Raw genomic sequence first — 21,448 nt, 5'->3', positions numbered from 1 at the left:
ATTTTGTTCTTTCCAAACGAGCTGCTTGCTCATTACCTACAAACTATGTAACCCGTGACGTCACATCCAGAGAGACTGTACTTTCTGCAGGCACAATTCGTGTACACAGCTCAAGTGTTTCATTGAAGTATTCAAGAACACGAATAAATGCGCCGGGTCCAATTTCATAAAGCTGTTAAGCAGAAAGTACTTCTCGACAAATTTGAGAGGGGCACCATGCAGTAAAAAAAAAACGCAACCGCTTATTTCTGTAGATCATTAAAAAAATAAGATTTCACTATTTTCTCCCGATTTTTAAAACGGATTAATCCCAGATTATGTATAGGTTTTTTGTTCTTTCATGTATAAGAATATGGTTGGTCCTAGCTATAGTCGGCTCATCAATCCGGTACACTACCTTTAAGAAACACCGGAAAATGTATGAATTTTATCACCAAGCATTTCGACTAAAAAGTGGCCATGAAACACGAACCACCACACCTTGAAACCCGCTCTACATTTCAACTATTTTATTTTTTCTTAATTAGCAAAGGAGTGTCATATAGACGGTGTTTACGTCCCTAGCAGTCGCCAAGACGAGTCCATTCTGGCAAACAAAAACAAAGTAAACCCATACACCCTCATAATTGTAAAACAAAACTTCCACAAGAACCCAAAACGCCAAAAACAAAACACCCCAAAATCGCCTCGCGCGGTGAGACGATTTTGACTACCGTGAGTGGTTGCGGTATGTGTATCATTTAGAAACTGCGTCGAGTCGGTGTGTCGCCTTGTCAGCTATCCATGTATACATGTCTCACAAACCCACACCCTTTGGTCAATGTTGTTTTCATATTCACGCGTATTACATTTCCTTAACTCGTATAAATGCAAATAAACCAAACCTTTTTTTAAGCAAGCAAAAGGGATTCCCGGAATTTTGATTCATAAAATGGCTGAAAGACCAAGATGAAGAATAGTTGGATGTGGGGAAAAGGGGTGGTTTGATTAGTTGTGTGATTGAGTTGTCTGGCCCCGTCACTGAACGGCATCAGTCAACTTTTGCGAATTTTCAAATTAGGCGGTTGCAGGTGATCTTTGTTTTGGTTTGAAAGTAATCCAACAGCGCCATTTTGGTCCTTGGAAAAAAGTAAGAACGTTTTAATGGGTACAAAGGTTATCCTTCATGAACACATTAAATGGGCTTAAGAAGACCATACATGCTTTTTAATATTACACTGTTTCCGATTTTTATTGTCGAGGGCACACAAGATGGGAATTCGGAATTAATTAGGACGAATATCACTAAGCCTGACTATTCAGCTGAGATTCGGGTTAGACCAAAAGTGAAGAGGATGGATACGAGGTTGGATGGTTACACAATGTCTGGTTCCCGGACGTCAAAGTAATCATTACAGTTGATGGGCCGCCGGTCTTTATTGCGTTTTATTTCCGTCAGGGGACGACAGTCTACCAACAACTCCGTCGTCAACTACTCATTATCGGAAATATAAATGTGCAGTTTAATTATAAGGAAAAAGAACCACGTCAGTTCACATGCAGCACTCGCAACACCTTTCCAGCGTTCTAAAACATTGTGAGCTTTAGAAGAAGAACATGTAGCAAATTGGGAAGCCTTTTTATTATTGTGAGATATCATCGCAAGCTTTTAATTTTAAACGTCATAAATTTTGTAGTTTCAATTTCCACTGTGGTTCCAAATAAGACACAAGTGTTCTGGGCTTTGAAGAAGAACATAATAGCAAGTTTGAAAGCCTTTTCAGCATTTTTATCATCGCAAAGGTCTATTTTTAAATGCTATAAAATGCTTCACTGTACAAAGAATTCAAATAGAGTTTCCAACTAAAGACCAAAGTGCACTGATACTGAAATTACACCAAGCCTGACAATAGCGATCTCCTGGTATTCAATGACATTTTTAAAGGAGTAATGCACACACACTTACGGTTAAATACTTCAAAATACATCTACGTTAAATGCTAAAACAAAAACCGCAAAACAAAATACTTGGTGCCATCTGTTCCCAGAAACATTTCCACGAGCAATGATGCATTGTTCAAGTTAACCTTTCCCTCAACCCTGAAACAACCCTCACTAAATAAAATGGTCTCGTTCCCACAGACGAGGACACAACAACTTATAAATAATACAATTTCCTCAGGAGTTAGTATAAATGGCTTAATAATGAAACCGCTCTGCAAAATTGAATTTGGTGGACATTTAATTATGTGTTTGTTGACAATAACTTCCCTTCAAGAAAAATTCTGCTAGGGGTCAAAAAGTCAGACCATTAACAATTTGTTTGCATTTGTCATCGGTCCTTATGGTTGGTAAGCAGTTTGAAACAGCTAATTCTATTTTCTCAGTTTACTATTTGGCAGACATTTTCTCCCCGTCACAACTGCCCCTTTAAAGCGAATCGCGATATGCACCAAGTTAGATTAGCGTTGCCGTAGTCATTTTCCCACACGTCTTGGTACCCTGTCTCGGATGTCAACCTGGGACACGCAATCGTATTGGTTACCAATCAAAAACAACCCCGGCCGAAAACAACATGGCACCGTGCCTACGTTATTATAGTATCATCGCTCAGTTGTTATTTTCGAAGGATTGTATTAAAATAACAAGATGATTGCCTTTGACGATCGAAATTCAAACAAGTTGAAAAAAATCCACCGCATAATACGAAGTGTAAATTTGTTTTTACCTTCCATGTAATTATCAGCATTAGGCCTGCCGTAGTGTCGGTTCTGAAAAGAACCGGTGGTTAACGAATCAACGTTTCGATCAGTATGCTCTGATTATCTTCAGGAAAACTATCTTCTTTAGATTCCATAAGTACATAACGCAGACTGGTACTGAGTCTACTTCCACAACAGGCACCAGACTATATTCCCAACCGTTTTCGAATTTGAAAGCTCTGCATGGATGGGGAGCTAAACAATAATTCCTTTTCGAAACCACGACTGGGAACCGTCGGCCCGTTTAAAGTTCCGTACCTAAAGTGCATTATGTCTAACACTAGAAAATATTTAACATTAAAAAATGACGGAGTCAAAGCCCAAGCTGTAATTTCGAAAAGGCCTCAGCTACCAAAAAAACAAACAATTCAAAATGGCCGCCGCATCACCCATTGCAATACTGATACCAGTCTTGTCCCCGCCGTGTATTACTCATGCACGATAAAACAAAATGTATCCCTTTTCGCCAAGTTTCTGAGAACTTCTTCATTTCATTCATACTATCAAGTACATCCCCCGAGGAGTGGCAGCTGACGGCCATAATTCAGTGAGAGGAAAGACAGAGGGAAAGAGAAAGACAAAATTCAGAGAATAATGAGCCTGTCAGTGGCGTGGTCTGCTTGATTAATGCCAGTGCACGTGTCCAATTAAAGCATTATAGTATCACACGGAATCCACTTGAACCGATCAGCGACCATCAACGGTTAATTAATGCGATGTACGCAACTCATTGTGCCCAACGCACTCCTCGTCGGAAAAGTATACATGATTATCGTTCGTACACCCTTGATGAGTGGCTATTTTCAATCAAAACTTCATCAGTACGCTTCGTTAGCGTTTTTAGCTGGTAAATATACGATGGGGACATGGTCATTGTCGGTGTAAATTTCATTAGAAAAATATTCATAGAATTATGTTCGAGTCATTTGACCCTAGTCGTGCATAAACGAGGGTCCATCATAATGTGAGATACTATAACTATAGCCATGTTTGATTGTCTTGTTTTCATCATGGTAATTTCGTCCTTGGTTGAATAATTCAGTTTTTAATGTGGAAACTAATGACTAGTGTGAAACATGACCCATCAGTGCTAGCGCTACCACGTTTGGAGGCACGTATTGGCGTAACCTTACAGCAAATGACTTCAACTAATATTGGATTGCTCTGTCCTCATTAGCTAAGTCATCTCTGCTCTCAAACCCAACACGTTTTCAATTCAATGCACAATTTTATGTTTCACGTTGACAATGACAGTTTTAAACAAAGTTGAAACAAATAACAATGAGTTTACTTATGAAGAGATGGATACCACATAATTCAACAATAACAAAATGTATAGAAATTTAAAAGATAATATCGAGTGAAGTTAACATGAAAGCCAACATGCGGGGGAAAAAAAATTAAGCATATATCCCTGTGACGGGCAAGGACTTTGACACGTCGACAAGGACAACAAAAAACCACAGACAGCAAAGTGCTAGACAGCAAAGCCGGCACATGTATACTTCAACTCTCATACTGGATGCGTGTAAAACCTATTGCGTCTTTCAATTTCTGTGCCATTTTTCGTAAAAACTCCACTTCGTATTTTGCGTTCTACCTTCATAGCCTCATATATCGTTGTTTTTTCTGTGCGTTTTGTTTTTTGTGTTTTTTTTAGATGGGGGGTTGAGTTGAAAATGGAAATGTTTACATGACTGTGTGGCAAGGGACGGATGGAGAAATGGTAGTCCCGTTTTTGCATAACCTAATTCTTCACAGTGGTGGTCTGAAACTCACTGCTACACGGCAGCAATGTGACAGCCAATTGCTCTGAGCTACAAACATTGACTACATGATACTTCAATATTTACCCCCGTTAATAAGATGTGCTTATAGCCGCCCGCCGTGTGCCTTATACATTAACGGGCTTCGAGCCAACCCCGACAAGGTTATGCAGAGCGTGTCTCCTTGCTCTGGTCACGCGGGACCGAAGTCGTTTTGCCCGGGCGCTGCAAATTGCCTGGCGAGCGCCAGTGACGGATTCTCCCGCGGTGGTATCCGCTGGGAGCTTGGCGCTCCTCCTCGGGCCACCGTATACCACAGTGGAGAGGAAAACATTTGGAATCCATCCTCAATGGTTTTTTTTTAAGGATATAATTATTACATTTCGCTCTAAACAAAACCTGATCGGCCTGTTAGTAGATGGTTTCGTGACTGGCAATATTGTATCAAAGGCAGTGGACACTATTGGTAATTACTCAAACAAATTATCATCATAAAACCTTTCTTGATTACGAGTAATGGGGAGAGGTTGATGGTATAAAACATTGTCAGAAACAGCTCCCTCTGAAGTGACGTAGTTTCGAGAAAGAAGTAATTGTCCACGAATTTGATTTCGAGACCTCAAGTTTAGAATTTGAGGTCTCGAAATCAAGCATCAGAAAGCACACAACTTCCTGTGACAAGGGTGTTTTGTTCTTTCATTATTATCTCGCAAATTCGACGACCGATTGAGCTCAAATTTTCTCAGGTTTGTTATTTTATACATATGTTGAGATACACCAAGTGAGAAGACTGGTCTTTGACAATTACAAATAGTGTCCACTGTCTTTAAGCATGCAATGGGTGTTGTTCTTTTTAACCGATAGAGTGTGTTAGCCTGCGCGTGTTAGACAATGATGTAATTAAAACTTTAATGGCATGGCAGCCAAAATCGAATTAAAAAAGGCACAGTTTCCACACAGTACAGTGCTTTTGGAACACTATAAACACTGCCTTTGCCATAAGACATATCCCTGTGTTTGTCTAACATCCTCAACCCAGGTGTTTGCGACAAAGTCTTTAGTTTTAGTACGCCCTCTGTTGAATCCTTCGGCAGAATTTATTATGCGCACGGTCCGTCTAAATAGCTCTTATTGTGCTTTTTATGTTCTATGGAGGACGTCTAATGTTTTAGACCCACTATTTTAGGGCCTTTTACCGAATTGACGCAAGTAAATGCCTTCTGACCGAGCTATTTAGAAACAAACATTACCGCAGTTCAAATCAAACCAATCAACATTTATTTCCATACAAACACAATATACCAATACAAACAATGGGATTTTACAAAACTGAAAACTGTATAGAGGCATGGCCCATTAAATCAAAAGCTTGTATAGGCTGGGATGCCTTTACAAAACAATTAATAGTTTTCCTTAAAGTTGAGAATGTAGATTATGAACGTGAACTCTTTCGCCCATCTCCCCCCCCCCCCTTCCCACTTACACGACCATGTGGCGATGGGTCGGCAGGGAAACGCCCTCGCTTTAAAGTGCAGTCCCATTGAGCCCGGTATACCCTTGATTGAGTTTGGCCATAATTGATGCAGTCGTCCATCAGAAAAGTTCATCAAACGCAAATTCTCTTTAAAAAAACAAAAATGGCGAACTAGACCGCAATTTTAGATATCATGTACAATGGCAAACAATGGGTGTGTACATGTTAATGTAGATGGGGAACAACGTCTGGCTCAGGAAAGAAAATTATGGTCATACAATAATCATACAAATTATTATATTTCTTCCGCTTTTGAGCTGAGACAAAACGATGATAAAAAGGGGCACTGTGTTTTACAGGCGGGCTGGCGTCAGCGTTCTGACCGGGAGCTCGCTTACGAGCGCCTAGGGCAAGGTGAAGCTGTCATTATATATGCACGATGGTATATGGCGAGAGGCTTGCCTGGCCTAGCAATGGACCCATGATTGGGGGATGACATTAATATTGTATATTGCCAATATGACTAATGACATAGTAATGGTTTTGTTGGGGGAAAAGCGAGACTGTGGCACTTTGACTGAAGGCGGAAAGGGGGGAGGGGTGAGGATGAAATTGGTTTAAGAGGTTATTTGGGTTGGTTTTGTTTGAAGGATAAAGTTGATTGGTAGTGAAGGGAGAGGTAAAACGGTTGGAGTCTTATGTAGACCTTGATTGTGTGTTGGGGGGGGGGGGGGGTTGACACAACACTCCTAACAGCGAGACCGTTACGCGCGCATTTAGATAAATAAATACAATTTAGCAAAATGAACAAAATGGACGACTGAATTGTAAACTGCTGTTGAGATCAAAACATTTGCGGTTTTTTTTTAAAGCACGAATCCTGTAGGTTTCTGAAAGTGTACTTTTGTTTTTTAGTAAAGAAATAAAATAATTGATAAAATAAAAAAAGACAAAATGACAGACAAGAAAACCCGACGTTGAGAATGCAAGGCTGGTGAGAAAATGATATGACATCTATTTTGAATAATAGGTAAATAATACAATTTTGCTTTTCAATAAATCACACAGCCAATCAAGCGTGTTGTAAACAGTAAACAGGTAAACTCAACTGGGTTAGGTCAAAGCTTGTGAGAAATCTCATGATTTCGTTTCACGTGATACACCTCAGTGGATTTTTCGACAGGTTAATGTGCGATGAGTTTGCGTTCTTAACAGTTATTGGGTTGACTGCCTAATAATTCTTTTTTTTCCGCGAGCAGAGTTTTTATTGTTAATAATATGTCGTCAAAACTGTTTATGGTGTCTGCATCATTGAGCAATATTATGCCATCTTTTGATTTCATTTTAAAGGAAGAACAAATGGAGGGAAATACGCTAAGTGTCATTTCATTCGTTAAAAGAGAACCATTTTTTTTCTACAGAAATCCTTAAGATTTCACCGATCCATAAAGTCTGATCTGGTCTTTCTTCAATGACGGAACATTGCAGGTTTGAGGAAGGACTTTGGACCCAAGCATTTCAGTCATCTATGTTCCAGGTTAAATTCAAAATGTTCATGCTGTTGTAAAAATCATGGCTGGCAGCCATTTTGCGTTGAAATCGCTCTATTGCCGAACAGAAGGAAAGTAATTTTCCGCGGGCAGTTTGAATAATGACATTATCAATTTCTCATCATGTTGCCAGAGCCAGCCCGTAAAAAGAAAACCTGGATGTATTTGGCTGAGGTGAGGACCAACGGTACTTTAGAGGCGATGGGCCGGGCGAGGGTTTCTCTCTGCATGCCACCGTGACAGAAGTCAGTAGATATTTTTCATATTGATGGTTACATAGTACTTGGGGGAAGAGAGAGGCCTTGGGGTTTGTCTTTTTGTGGTTTTGTCGAGTTTCTTGCTTTCAGGCGCGTGTAATGTGCTCAGTTCTGCGTTGACAACGGTCCGGAATTTGCTCTCCCCTCTATCTCTACTGCTGTCTTTTTTTTTGTCCATGTGTGCGTGTTTCGGTGAAACTCCGAGCTTGAGGCGCAGCCTGCCGCGCCGAGCTCCCGGGAGACCCGCTCAAATTGGCTAATCTCTCCATCCAGAAGTGGCCCATTCATGCTTCCATCGAGCCGGAGGATCCGTCTAACGCGGTAGACTCACGTTCCGAGCCTGACTTGGCCCGGCGTAATAACGCCATAGGAAATGGGCAATTTATATTCTCACGGGAACGGCCGGCGAAATTTGTTAAACTCCCTGATGTGCGATCTATCATGCTCATTTGTATGCTTTAAGACTGAAATTTGATTACAAGCGAGCAGCGGTAAAATTAAATATAATGAAGGGGGGAAATTGAGCCGCGTGCCGCCGGGAAACACGATTTTTTTTCTTCTTCTTCTTATATTTTTTCTTCCTATTTTTTGTTCTTCTTCTTATATTTTGTTGATCCCGTCATGCCTTGCCCGGTCATGCGCACTCGGGGAGCCCGGGACAGTCGACACATTTGGGAATTGTGCATGGTGAGAATAAGGGAGGATATCTTTTGGTAATCTTGTTGTCAAATTGAATAGATGATGTTAGTTTGTGTCAAGATTAATGGATGTGCACGACCGAGCCTTGTGGGGGCCTTTCTTGGGCCGTGTATTATTGGTTTAGAGCCCGGGGCGCTGGGACGGGCAGACCCCCACCACCCCTGTCCGGCCCAACTTCAAACCGAATAACGTTACATTTCAACAATGGTTTTAAAAACAGTTATTCTGCGCAGCCTGTCTGCATTAATGTTGGGTCCTATAATGTTAATCAAGTAAATATTGCATTAATTAAGTCATCATTGACACAAGTTTGTTTTAAACAAAATTCATTTGATTTCAAGAATCACTCTTTGCGTGTCTGCTTCCAAACTTGATTGGCGCATTAAGTTGTGAACATTGTTACCTTTTGCGGCGTTGTGGTGTCAAAGACCAGAGTCGATCATCAATGCATTGGCAAGATTAAGGGCATCATTGGCGTTCCATATCAATCGGGTGTAACAATTATTATATTATAATTTAATGCAGTTGTGAAAATACAGGAAGATGTAATTATTTGTTTGTCCTTTTTTTTCGAAGTAACATTTCTGCGAAATGCGTTTTTAAGTGCAAATTTCCCCCATTAATAATATTCTTGATAATCAAGAGCGATCTAATTTGATAAATGAACTAAATGGGAAATCGTTCGCCTTAGGACAACGGATGATCGGTACAAATAGAGATAGAGTTAGACAGAGACTATAGAAAGCGTTTGATTGGTCTTCGGTTGTGCAAATGACTTATGAATGTTCGCATTTTTGGGGGAGGGTGGCTGGCCCAAGAGATTTTAGGGGTTAGCGGGACACTGATCCGTCGTGGGACCACGCACAGCGTGAACTACAGCCCCCCCCCCCCCCCCTCTGCCCATATACTAGGGATTTTCCGCACGACATGCGCTTACGATGTGTACGAGTCCACGAGCTTTAAAGGCACAGGGCACTATTGGTAATGACTCCAAATAATTGTTAGCGTAAAAACATACTTCTGGTAATATTCAATGGAGAGCTGTTGATAGTATAAAACATTGTGAGAAACGGCTCCTTTTGAGGTAATGTAGTTTTTGAGGTAAGAGGTAGCCTAATTTCTCACTCAAATAGTAACAGACTTCAACTGAACATGGAGGAAGAAAACATTTGAAAGTACACAAAGTAATGCAACAAGGGTGGTTTGTCTTTCATTATTCTCTCGCAACTTCGATGACCAATTGAGTCAAAATTTGCCAAGGTTTGTTATTTTATGCATATTATGTTGGGATACACCAAGCGAAATACTGGTCTTTGACAACTACCAAAGGTGTCCAGTGCCTTTAAAACTCTATATAAAAAAAACCGGTGGATCTTTTTGTCATTGCTCGTTGATAGGTAAGAATATCAGATGTACACCCAATACCCTACGCGGAGACATGAAGATGGTGCGCTTTAATAAGATTGCTTATCAAGTTGCAGGCTGTCCAGATTAGCTCGTTTCTTCTCCTCTCAGCAAGTTGAGCCCAGGCATGCAGTCGCTTAAAGAGATCTATACACACGTTTGCACTACGCATATCTATCCCATATGTGAATCTGCCCTCTCTCTACCACCCCCTCTACTCTTCGGAGAGGCAGAACTGGGGCCACGACACGTGGATAGGCCCTCATATACCAGTTACAGATAGAAGATGGAGGCCTTAATGCATTCCAAACGACTGTCGTATGTGGTTTTTATAACTCACAAGGGGATTTCACCTTATCCATTAATACATCGCAGAGTATGAAATCATCAAACTTGTATATAGTGTGCAGAGCGAGTAAACAAAATAAGAAACAATTTTGGGGTGACTATATACAGGAGGAAGTTCCGAAAACTGCTTTGAGTGTGTAGTGTTAGTACCTTGTTCGAAGGCACTCGCACAGATGGCCTGACTTCCTCGCCTTATTAACCACGTCGAACACGGTCGAGCGTGAAGTCGGGGGGTATATGAGGGAACGAGGGCTCTGCGCGGAGGCAAAAGAGCCTTTTTACAGGGACATCTCTCTCTCTCTCTCTCTCCGGTCTTAACTACATCATTAAGACGCTCTCAGAGGAATACGGCTGCCGGGAGGTTTGGAGCCTGGGCGCCGGTTGAATCTACTTCTCTCTCTGCCTCTACTCCTCGGTGTATCTGAACTTCGGTTGCATTTCTCCCTTGAACACCCTCCTTGCACTTATGGGCTCATCAAAACTGAATCAATCTGATGATGCGTTGACTTGTTGGGGACTATTTGTACACAGTATACGCTTGCTTTCATAAATCATGAAAGGTTGATTGTTATTAGACTTTAAACAAATTGCTTAGCGTGGATTAGATCTGATTGTATTTTACATCTTGTATGGTTGAGTGGTTATATGATAAGATTTTAAAATGGCGGCCAGTTTGGACGTCGTCTTGGATTTCGGAAAAGGCTCCAGAAAGATTTTCGGGACTTTTAATAATTATGTCATTCTGGGCATAGTCCTGGACCAATCCTGAAGAAAAAAAAAACTTGTTAAAAGCTATTTTCAGGTTGAAGCAAATGTTCTTGGACTAAATCGTGGACTAAGTCGATTATTTTTTAGACTTTAAACAAATTTCTTAGCGTGGATAAAATCTGAGAACTGCGTCTGCTCAATGAACGGGTAGTCCAGTATAGGACTTAAAATCTTAATAATTGCGACAAACAAACGATGTATATAACATTTTTCTGTTTAAATGGGTGTGCCCAAACCGAGGTTGGAATGTGCAATAAGTCTGATGCCCTTATTTGTAATCAGTAGTGCGTGCTTGCATCAATATTGAGCATTCTTGGTGCCAGACAAAACATGGTGATGGCGCGAACAAAGCCAGCCCAAAATAGTTAAATTGTGCAAAGTATTTCTGTCTCTATTTTCCCATCATGTCACTGAATATTTAGTCTCAAAAATAGTGGTTTAAGACAAAAATGACCCACAAATACTGTTCTTATACTTAAGGAGAACGCCAACTAATTTTATTTGATAACTTGCTTGTACTTCCCAATCCATGTCTCCTATGGCCTCTCCCTCGTTCCCATGTATTGTCTTTCCACCCCTCCCCACCCTTCCTTCTATCCCTTTTCCATCCCCCTTTCCTTTCCAAGTCACCCTTAGTTTAATTTATGTTTTTATGTATATTTTAATTCCGATGTATTTTAAAAAAAAAATCAATGTGATATTTTTTATTATATTGTTGCTGTTTTAATGTATACGGTTCATGTATGTTTTGTGCTATTTTTAATAACTGTATTTTAATGTGCAAATCGCGAAAGTGATTTTCATGCTGGGCATGACGAATAACAAAATCTAATCTAATATAATCTTATCTAAAACATAGGACTATAGATAACTCAGTTGGTAGCGCGCTGGTTAATACGGAGGTTGCAGGTTCAAGCCCCGCCCTAGTCAATTTGTCTGTGTTCAACCACACAAAATAATGTTTAAAATTGTACCCTTACGGTTTATAACGCGATTTATTAAAAAGGGTAAAGTTTTAAGCTTAAAATGCATTGATACTGATATCAGGTAAAAAGACACTGAGACACAAACGAAGAACAAAAAAAAATCCTTATACAATCATGAAGAAATTGAATACACTAAAACGTATACAGTACGGCAAAAAAAATCTAACCAAATCGGATAAATTATCCGGATATGAAGTAATTACCTTAATTCATGTTTGATTTTCTGACCGAAAACATCCCATACCCCCTTGGTAAAGCACCCAAGAGACCCGCGCCGGCATTAATGGCGCGCTGGCCAGGTTTGTTTTCTCGGGCCGGCGAAATTCGTTTCTGAAATTCAATCGTGACTGGCATTGCATTTCCGCCGTGAAAAGCCACGATTCCACGGCGGGCAGAGTCCCTCGGGACGCTGCCTTTTCACACGTCTGTCCGGGTGCTCATTTAAAAAAAAAAGGAGAGGAGCAAATCTCCTTCTTTTCCTCTCCTTGTGTTGTTGTTTTTTGTCTCTCTTTCAGTTCGTTCTTTTTGACGGGGTTGTATTAACAAGGAGTTAATAGCTAACTTGGTGTGTGCATGGAACTGTCATTAACAGGATTGCGAGGTGGCGAATTTTCTTCTGTCTTTGTTTTCTTTTCCAAACACAATTTCAATGTGTTTGAAATATCTTGTGCTTAATATAAATATAGTCGCGCTCGAGGATATTAAAGGTGAATGCAGTGCAACGATGACCGGAAAAAAAAAAACCTTCGTATGTAATTAATCTTGCCATACAACAACCATCATTATTCGAACTAAGATGATGTTTTTTGTTGTTAAAACTGATTATACAAAGAAACAAATTCGACACTAGGCGGCTTGATGCAGAGTCTTCGGACAAAGATGAACAATTCATGCTGTATTAATCTCAATGCAGGTTCCAATTTCATAGCGATGCTTAAGCAGGAAATATTGTTTGACACATCTCTGCAATGAGCATTATACCAGTCACAAATTGTACATAATGTGACATGGTAATTTAGGCTGGTAACCTTACTGTGGTAAGTAATATTTGTGTAAAGCTTAGCTGCTTTTTGTGCTTAGCAGCTCTAAGAAATTTAGCCCAGGTGTGCACTTGCCAAGTACTGTCTGATGTTCTTGTTTTCATGCCGGATTTTCATGTACACCATAAAGCAGTCCCTGTGAGATGGTTATCATATATTCCCCCATGGTTTCCATCAGCACAATCGTTTCTGATTGATAACGTTCGTCATAATCACACAATTTGACAACAAAAAGATTGTCTTTCGTATCATATTAATAAGGTAATTTGTTGGACCCGCCAAACACGCCCCGTTTAACGTAATCTATGTGTACACAGCGCTTGACTTTTATTGGCTAAAAATTAACAACGCGGATGTGGGGACGGGGAAGCTATGGTGTATGTACACAACTAATGCAATAATTGGTTTAGGAAAGTAATGTGTGTTTTTATTTGTAATAAGTTTTTTTTTTTACACAATTAATGTCATAATTGGTTTAGGAGAGTTTTTGTGAGGTTTTTATTTGTGTGCAAAGGAGAGTCAACTTCATCAGGTATTCCGAACATGGATTGACATCCAGACAGCAAGTGAGAACAAAAGGACGACCGGATCATTAATGAACCGGAACTCATGAACACTGCCAAGCCGGTAGAGCTAGCAAAATGATATCATAAATGTTTCATTTACTCTATACCCACCCCCCCCCCCCACCCATGCTTCTTTCATGATTCTGTTAACATCAGGGTAAATTTGAAATTTGTAATGGGGCATGAGTAATTCGAGTTTTTCATTTACTTATTCCTTTATTGTAGTGATAGATTAGTATTATTAGGGCCTATTGTTTATTTTAGTTCATTTGAGCAAGTTCATTTGCAAGAATAATTGTGTTTTAGAGAAGGTGGATTTCCACAGAGAGGCGCGCGCTTTTGGTGTGCGGGGATAACATGAAAACAACAATCTGAGCTGAATAATAACCGATAATAATTTCAGAGATTATTGGTCACTCTTCAACATGACACAGTTCTGTTGCTGCCGGCAACGAATCACTAAGAACACAATCAAGACACGAGGGGGGGGGGACACAGAAAATCCTGCTCTGTAATTAAAGACAAGTCTAAGGCAATTGACGGATTTAATAATAATACTGCATGTATAATAACGTCAACTCGTTATTTTTGTCTTGACTTGCCGGCAGGGCCTCAAGTCAATTCCTGTTCCCCCCCATCATGCATGGCCAGCAGCCTGTAGCAAGACACATGTTTTCTCCCTCTTCCTCTCTCGTTCTGTCCTCTCTCAAGAATGTGTCACCAAGAAGCTATAACCGGCTGACTGCCGCTAACTGCGTAATCTACACACGCTCCAGTGGTCCGTAACGCCTCCGAGGAACAGCTAATATGGATGTAGTAGAAGTCTTGGAACAACCGGATTATTATATTTTATTAGACGCATTTTTTTTTTTCGCACTCTATATCTTTTCCTTTTCTTACGAGGGGGATTTATTATTAAAACAAAAAAATCATCTTGACATGTCCCACAGTGACTTGATTATCTGTGTTCTCAATGTCGTCTTCAAAGCGAAAGAAAAAATATTCACAAAAGTCACCGGAGCGGAGAATAAAATATATAAACACCGGTCATAAAAACACGGTAGTTACTATGATATAGGGGTTTTTTTCTGTGGGTGAATGATGTGGTGGTACTGCTGTAGCAGTTTTATACGCGGCCTCCGTGTTTCCGTTCCAGAAGAGAGATTTTTAGACTGCTTTTTAGATCACGGTTCCTGTGCCCAGCTGAACGGAACAGTGCGTTTTATGGCGTTATAGTACCCGGGAATTATTGTTTCACGACAGGGCAGGCGTCGGGGATATCAACGGCCGTGATTGAAGGGGATTTCACCCGGTGGTGGTATTGCAATGGAGGAAGGAAAAGGCGGTCAGATTGTGGGGTTTTAGAAGGGAGTGGATAGGGTGAAATTAAGGGAGGGAATCGATGGGTCAAAGACGAATGCAGGTGGGGGTAAAGCCCCAGGCGCCGATAAAACAAGTTAGGCGCTGATTTCATCTGAAACATTCTTGGGTGACTTTTGTGGTGTCTCAAGCCTGATACTTCACGGAGGCAACGAAGGCGATTGCCTCTATAATGCTCCAGTATAAATTTACACTTTCCTCATACCGGGTGCCCTTTAATGCATTTAGTGCCTTAGCCCTTCCATAAACGAAGCATACAAGCTTGGTATCAGTCTTGAACATGTTGTTGTCTACCACTCGGTCAACGACCCTAGCTTTGTTACAAATAGACACGCGACTAATGTTTAATTAGCAGCAATGAAGGGCTTTGTTTTAGACTGCATGGTATTGGTAGATATTTAGGCCAACATTGATAATTTTACGGATACATCACGTAATCATCTTATTCATGATATGAAATGAGCCGGTCGGTTGGTCGTCGTCTCTATTGACTTATCAGTAATTACACTTCTGTACAATCTGAAAACTCCCTGGTCCAAGAGGCCCCGGAACCAATCGGGGTCAGGCTGACCGGAAACAATTGAATTTTAACTCCAATTCTTCGTCATGTTCTCCATTTTCTGGGTCATTTGGGTCAGACCCCACGTGACTCTGATCCGGGTATAAATTCAGAATCAAAATTGCTTGGAGCGTTTCCACATCTGACATCTTGATTGTAAAAATACAAAAAAATCCTCTACCATACTGAGATACGAAATTTGTTTATGTTCTTCAAAATGTTTGAAAGTATCACCACAAAACGCTTCACTCAAAACATGCATTTATGCCTTTGTATGTTCTTTGTTGCATTTTGGATAAAATATAACAAAGTCAAAAAATATACTCACCACTGTATCCCTCTCGTTTGTGTCTTTTCTCCGGTTTCTGAATTCCCAAAATACCATTGATGGAATAGGAAGAGCCCGTCCTGTCCCCTTCTGGAGTGAGAATGTTCGTGGATGAAGTAGCCGTTTGCGTCAGCCCCGTCAAGATGTCGTCATCTGCCTTCTTGTCTCCGAGTTTGTTTCGGACGATTCTGAACAAAATGATTTTGAAAAGGGGGTTTATTGTTGTCTGAAATTAAACCAATCACTCAAAGGCACTGGACATATTTAGTAATTGTTACAGACCAGTGTTAATATCTCTTGGCGTATCCCAACATTAGGCAATCTGTGAAAATGGGGACTCAATATCGGTCATCGAAGTTGCAAGAGAAAGGTAAAAGGAAAAAAGGCTTTCAAGCCTGAAGTATTTTTCAGATTCAAATATTTAAGTGAGAAATTGCCTCTTTCAATATTAATTACACGTAAAATTACCCAAAAAAAAACAGGGTTTCCAAAGTTAAAACAGGGTGGCCAAAAGACACCCAGTCACTCCTATGCCTTACACTATGTTTCAGACTCATTTTACGAAGGAGCTGAATATTCATAGAGTTGGATCAAATCTGTCTCCGTTTTCTTTCTTGTTTCGCCTTTCCTTGACCCAGTCTATAACAAACGACCTCTCTCTTAATTGCATTTGGAAATGATGATGGGGATGGCAAATGGGGGGGGGGGGGAAAGCGATGATTGCAATATTAATGGCGAGTTGATGGAACACACACACACACACACAGTCTACCCATCGTTCATTAGTAATGAAAGTACAAATAATGACCTCATAATTATTATGTTGTGCAAAATTGAGAAACGAATATTCATACAATAATTTCCTGAGCAATTCATCATGTATTTCAGATCAGTCTCCTTTTTGTTTTAGACACATAACTTTAGACCTTTATTACGCTGTCACCATCTTGGTCATAATCCCTGTTTCCAATAACAGTAATGAATGCTAACACTCATTGCGCATGGCACCAGACTATTATTTCGTCTAGCCTCAGTTTGGTTACAATGAGTTGGGATGTGGTAATATCAAAGATGACCACACCGTGATAAAGGTCTATTAAAGCCAAGTTGCATGCATAAATTGGTCTTATAATAAATAAAATGAATAAAAAACCTGTCTTAAAATATTTATGTTTGTTCAAACACCTCGAGTGCCTCATTTGCAATATTGTACGCAATACAAGTCATGATTACAGGGGTTGCCCAAAACGATTTTAGCAACTTGACAGCGGGAACACTTATTAAGTCACTTCAATAGTCTGCCGCGCTTTTCACTGGTACATATCCTATAATAGTTCTTTCAGCACTCATTTTGAATGGTACCTCGGTTTGGAAACCAGTGTAGTCAGTGGCTATGGCTTTTGAAGGCAATGAACAAGCCAGCACAACTACTTGGACATAATTCTGACTGGTCATTGAGTGTTCAAACATGGCGCTTGGCCAGCGGACAGTTAAGGGTGAAATATTAATATCATATCAATTATTGTAATGATTAAACACCAACCTGTTGATTGAGCTGACGCTGGGCACGTTGTCCTTCTCGCACACGGCCTCGGCAAGGAGCCGATCCCGAATCTCCCAGGCGAACATGGTAGGATTCTGCCGTTTGTAGTCCGCTATCTTGTTGACCACTCGAGGGGTGGCTACCTTGGGTTTACTGCCCCCGATCACTCCGGGTCTGATGGACCCCGTTTCGTAGTACCTGGTTGGATCAATCACAGGAGAGGAAATAGTTAAAGACAGAGAGTCTAAATATTTCCCCTTTTTTTTTTTTATTTTTTTTTTTATATAGTCATCAATTTAGCGAGGTATTGGGATAAATTGGGTCGTATTCTCCCAAAATTACTATGTTTTCCGACTAGTTTATGTTTCGATCGTATTAAAGTTTAACGAACTGCATAATTTCCTTTAAATAAACATAATAATAATCCAGCGTGAACACTGACAGCTTTTGTTTACGCTTCGTATTTCCCCGACAGTCCATTTGGGTTTAGTGACACGATGTGTGAAATTTTAAGTTCGAAATAAATTAACAAATAAATTCTTTTTTCTTCTAAATGATTTATTTTAGGGCCACGATTGTGCGACATTTTAAAGGCACTGAGCAAAACTGGTAATTACTCAAAATAATAAAATACTTCAGCTGAAGCTTTTGTGCATCTCAAAGCTTACAAAGTTATACTACAAGGTTTTTTTTTTCTTCTTGTATTATTCTCTTGAAAAACAGATGACCAATTGAGCCAAAATTTCCGCAGTCTTGTGATTTTATGGTTGGTGTATTTGTTTGGACCAAGCGAGGAGACTGGTCTTTGACAATTACCAAACGTGTCCAGTGCCTTTAAGACAAGCATCAGTTCGCGATCAAACAAGTACGATGCGTTTGTTGTATGGATACAGAAGGGAGCAGAAACTGCCATGCTGGCCGCAGCCCGCTAAGCGCTTAACGACATGCTCTCCGCCATTAAAATTTATCGCTAAAAATATGAAATTTGATTGGTAGTTGCCAGGAACCATTAAGGGTTTATGCCTTGTTGTACACCGACGCTGCAGATAATATGCGGGTAATTAGATGTTACTCCTTCTACCGTCTCTTTGAAATTATTCAATTTTTTCATGATATTATTCGAAAAATATGTTATCCTTCACGACAACAAGAACGATGTCCATCTGTGTTTATAGGTAAATACACAAATAGATTCATGGACGACTTACCGTTGCTTAGTATGAGATGACTATTTTCTCAATTCTATTCTGTCAAATAATAGGTACAAAACACAAGCCCCTTTCCTCAACCCCAAATAATAATAAAAAATAAAACATAATGAACAAATAAATAAAGAAATATAAAACAAATTATAAGAATAATAATAACAATAAAAACAAATAAAAACGAATAAATAATGAGTACAAATAAAAATGTGAACATGTGAAATTTGTAAAATTTTTAGCAAAGTAGTGCCTATTGTATTAAGTAAATACCATTTTATTTTTTTCAGCATTTCGTTCGATGTCCGTTTTCAAACAAAGGACTAAAAATACGTTAATTGCAGTGTTCGTATTTTGATCATACTCTTTGTATATTGTTATTATTTATTTATTTCTTGTTCGTCGTGAAAATTAATTAAGTATGTGAGTCGGAAGAATCGGTCTAAAATGTTTGTCCCATTTTAATACCTCCATGTATTAATATTCATGTTTTAATCATGTTTCTTTTCTCCCGCGAGAATGCCGTATGCATTGTGCGACATTTAAAGGGGCACGCACTTAATGCCTACACTAAAATTAACGTAGAGCAAGTTTTGACACAATATTTCATAAAATTCGTACCGTGGATAGTTACAAAAAGTACAACGTAATGACCTTGCAATACAGTTAGTCTGTAGTCTCAACTAAAACAAATGAACTGTGACTTTCAGTTTGTATTTACTTTGTGCAAGTGCCATTGATGGGCAAGATTATGATCGCGGTTTACAGATTTCAGGCACCAGTTCCAACACAAATGGACGGACGGGAAATGCTAACAAATTAAAAATCCACATGATATTATTTCCCTAACTAATTTGTTCTACAGGCAGAATCTGCTTAGAGTGGCAATATTTTTAAATGTATGCTAATTGTATTTACAAGTTTTGAATATATGAATAAAGAATTTGAAAAAACACGAGTTACCAATCAACTATTTTTCTAACCCAACACATTACTTTGGAAAAGATTCCGAATGAGAAACATAGTCTGTCTGAAAACTATTTACACTAACAACGATTTGAACTATTTTTTTTTTTTTTGGGGGGGGGGGGGCTGAATGTAGAAATTTGTATTTCACAGAGATTTGCAGATACACCCGACTGTCTTGCTCAACAAGCAATACTATCCATTGCGAGCCCCTTTAGCCATCGACTCCTAAAAATATTTATTTAATGGACATTCAAAATGGATACCAGCAACATTTGCAATGGCGGGTTCTACCGTAGATTAATGCAGTCTAGTGAAGCACTGTAGATGCATTAAACATGCATACAGTCTACAATAAGGCACCGGCCAGTGAGATCTATTTTCGCTGGTCGTTTGTGACACAATGAACCTTAGTTTGAAGTCGGTGTACTTTTCTTCCAAGTCAGGTGACGACCGTAAGACACTTGTCCGAAGTCACTTTTTGGCCGGGGTCAGAGGTTATGTTGTTGATGTTTAATCCACATGACCCGACCGATATTATTTTGTGTGTCTTTACTGGGGTGTTTGGGGCTTTTTATTGTTTTAGGTGTAAAATGTTTGGATATTTGTGTATCTTGTTGAGTTGCTATAGCTTGAGTGTGACTGATGGTTTGTTGGTTTGTTGGTTGGTTGGTTGGCTGGCTGGTTGGTTGGTTGGTTGTTTGGCTCTTTATTAGTTGTTTTGATGGTTGGCTGGTTGGTTGGTTGGTTTGATGGTTGGTTGGTTGTTTAGTTAAGTGGTTTCTATTGTTATTGGTGGGTGATCGGTCTTAGGCAAATCATTTATTGCTGCTTACCTAAAGTCTAATACTAACAAAACCAGTTAATATTTATGCTTTGCTAATTAGTTTGTAAGCTTAGATAGGTAAGCGCAATTGCAGTGTTAGTTACCTTCCAAGGATCTTGCTGACGCATCCATGGGACACCCGAAGCTGCCGTGAGATGTCGCACGGTCTGACCCCACTGTGTGCTAGGTCCACTATCCGCTGTCGGACCATGTCTGGTAACGGCCTCCCATTCACGAATACACCGCCTAGCTGGTTCACCCCACCATGACCTGAGCAGAAATATTGTGAAGAAAGGAAGACAAAACATTAGTCACGGGTCGTTAAGCAACACATTAGTAATGTTTGTGGAGTCACAGTGTAACATTTGAACATCTCTTCCATTCTGTTGTGTCACAATGTAACATTGGAAACCTCTTTTATTTATGCCTTGAAGGCACTGGGGTGGATTTCACAAAGAGTTAGGACTAGTCTTATCTCGAGTTAGGACCAGTTACTCGTCCTAACTTAGGACTATAACAATGCAATTTGTATATCTCGTAGGTAACTCTTTGTGAAATCGACCAGTTACTCGTCCTAACTTAGGACTATTAACCATGCAATTTGTATATCTCGTAGGTAACTCTTTGTGAAATCGACTAGTTACTCGTCCTAACTTAGGACTATAACCATGCAATTTGTATATCTCGTAGGACTAGTCCGAAGTTAGGACTAGTCCTAACTCTTTGTGAAATCGACCCATGGACACCTTTCACTCGGTTATCCCAACATTGCATAAAATAACAAACCTGTGAAAAAAAATTGCTCAATTGGTCATCGAAGATGCAAGAGAATAATGAAAAAAAAAAAACACTTGGTGCATTACTTTGTGTGCTTTCAGATGCATACTAAAAGGCTTCAGCTGACTACTTTTATATTGAGTGAGTCAACGCGTCGGCCGCTATTAATGGTTTTTTGCCCTCTCGGTCTTTTTTGTCGCTCTCTCTCTCCTCGTTACATCAAAGGGAGCAGTTTCTCACAATGTTTTATACTACCAACAGCTTTCCA

At 39.8% G+C, this 21,448-nt stretch overlaps 1 protein-coding gene across 2 annotated transcripts in view; it reads right to left on the bottom strand.

Moving 5' to 3' along the window:
* Window positions 1-21,448, bottom strand: part of LOC117303827 (paired box protein Pax-5-like) — a 41,301-nt gene that overhangs the window by 6,677 nt on the left and 13,176 nt on the right. For both annotated transcript variants that reach the window (XM_033788209.1, XM_033788210.1), the window contains exons 2-4: window positions 20,508-20,673; window positions 17,410-17,607; window positions 15,867-16,054 (exon numbers count right to left, since the gene is read on the bottom strand). In XM_033788209.1, coding sequence (XP_033644100.1) covers window positions 15,867-16,054; window positions 17,410-17,607; window positions 20,508-20,673 — 552 coding nt within the window. The remainder of the gene's footprint in view (window positions 1-15,866; window positions 16,055-17,409; window positions 17,608-20,507; window positions 20,674-21,448) is intronic.

Source organism: Asterias rubens, chromosome 20 (genome assembly GCF_902459465.1).
Source record: "Asterias rubens chromosome 20, eAstRub1.3, whole genome shotgun sequence".
NCBI classification, from domain to species: Eukaryota; Metazoa; Echinodermata; class Asteroidea; order Forcipulatida; family Asteriidae; genus Asterias; species Asterias rubens.
Note: the sequence above shows the minus strand (reverse complement) of the source record. Positions and strands in the feature narration are given on the sequence as shown.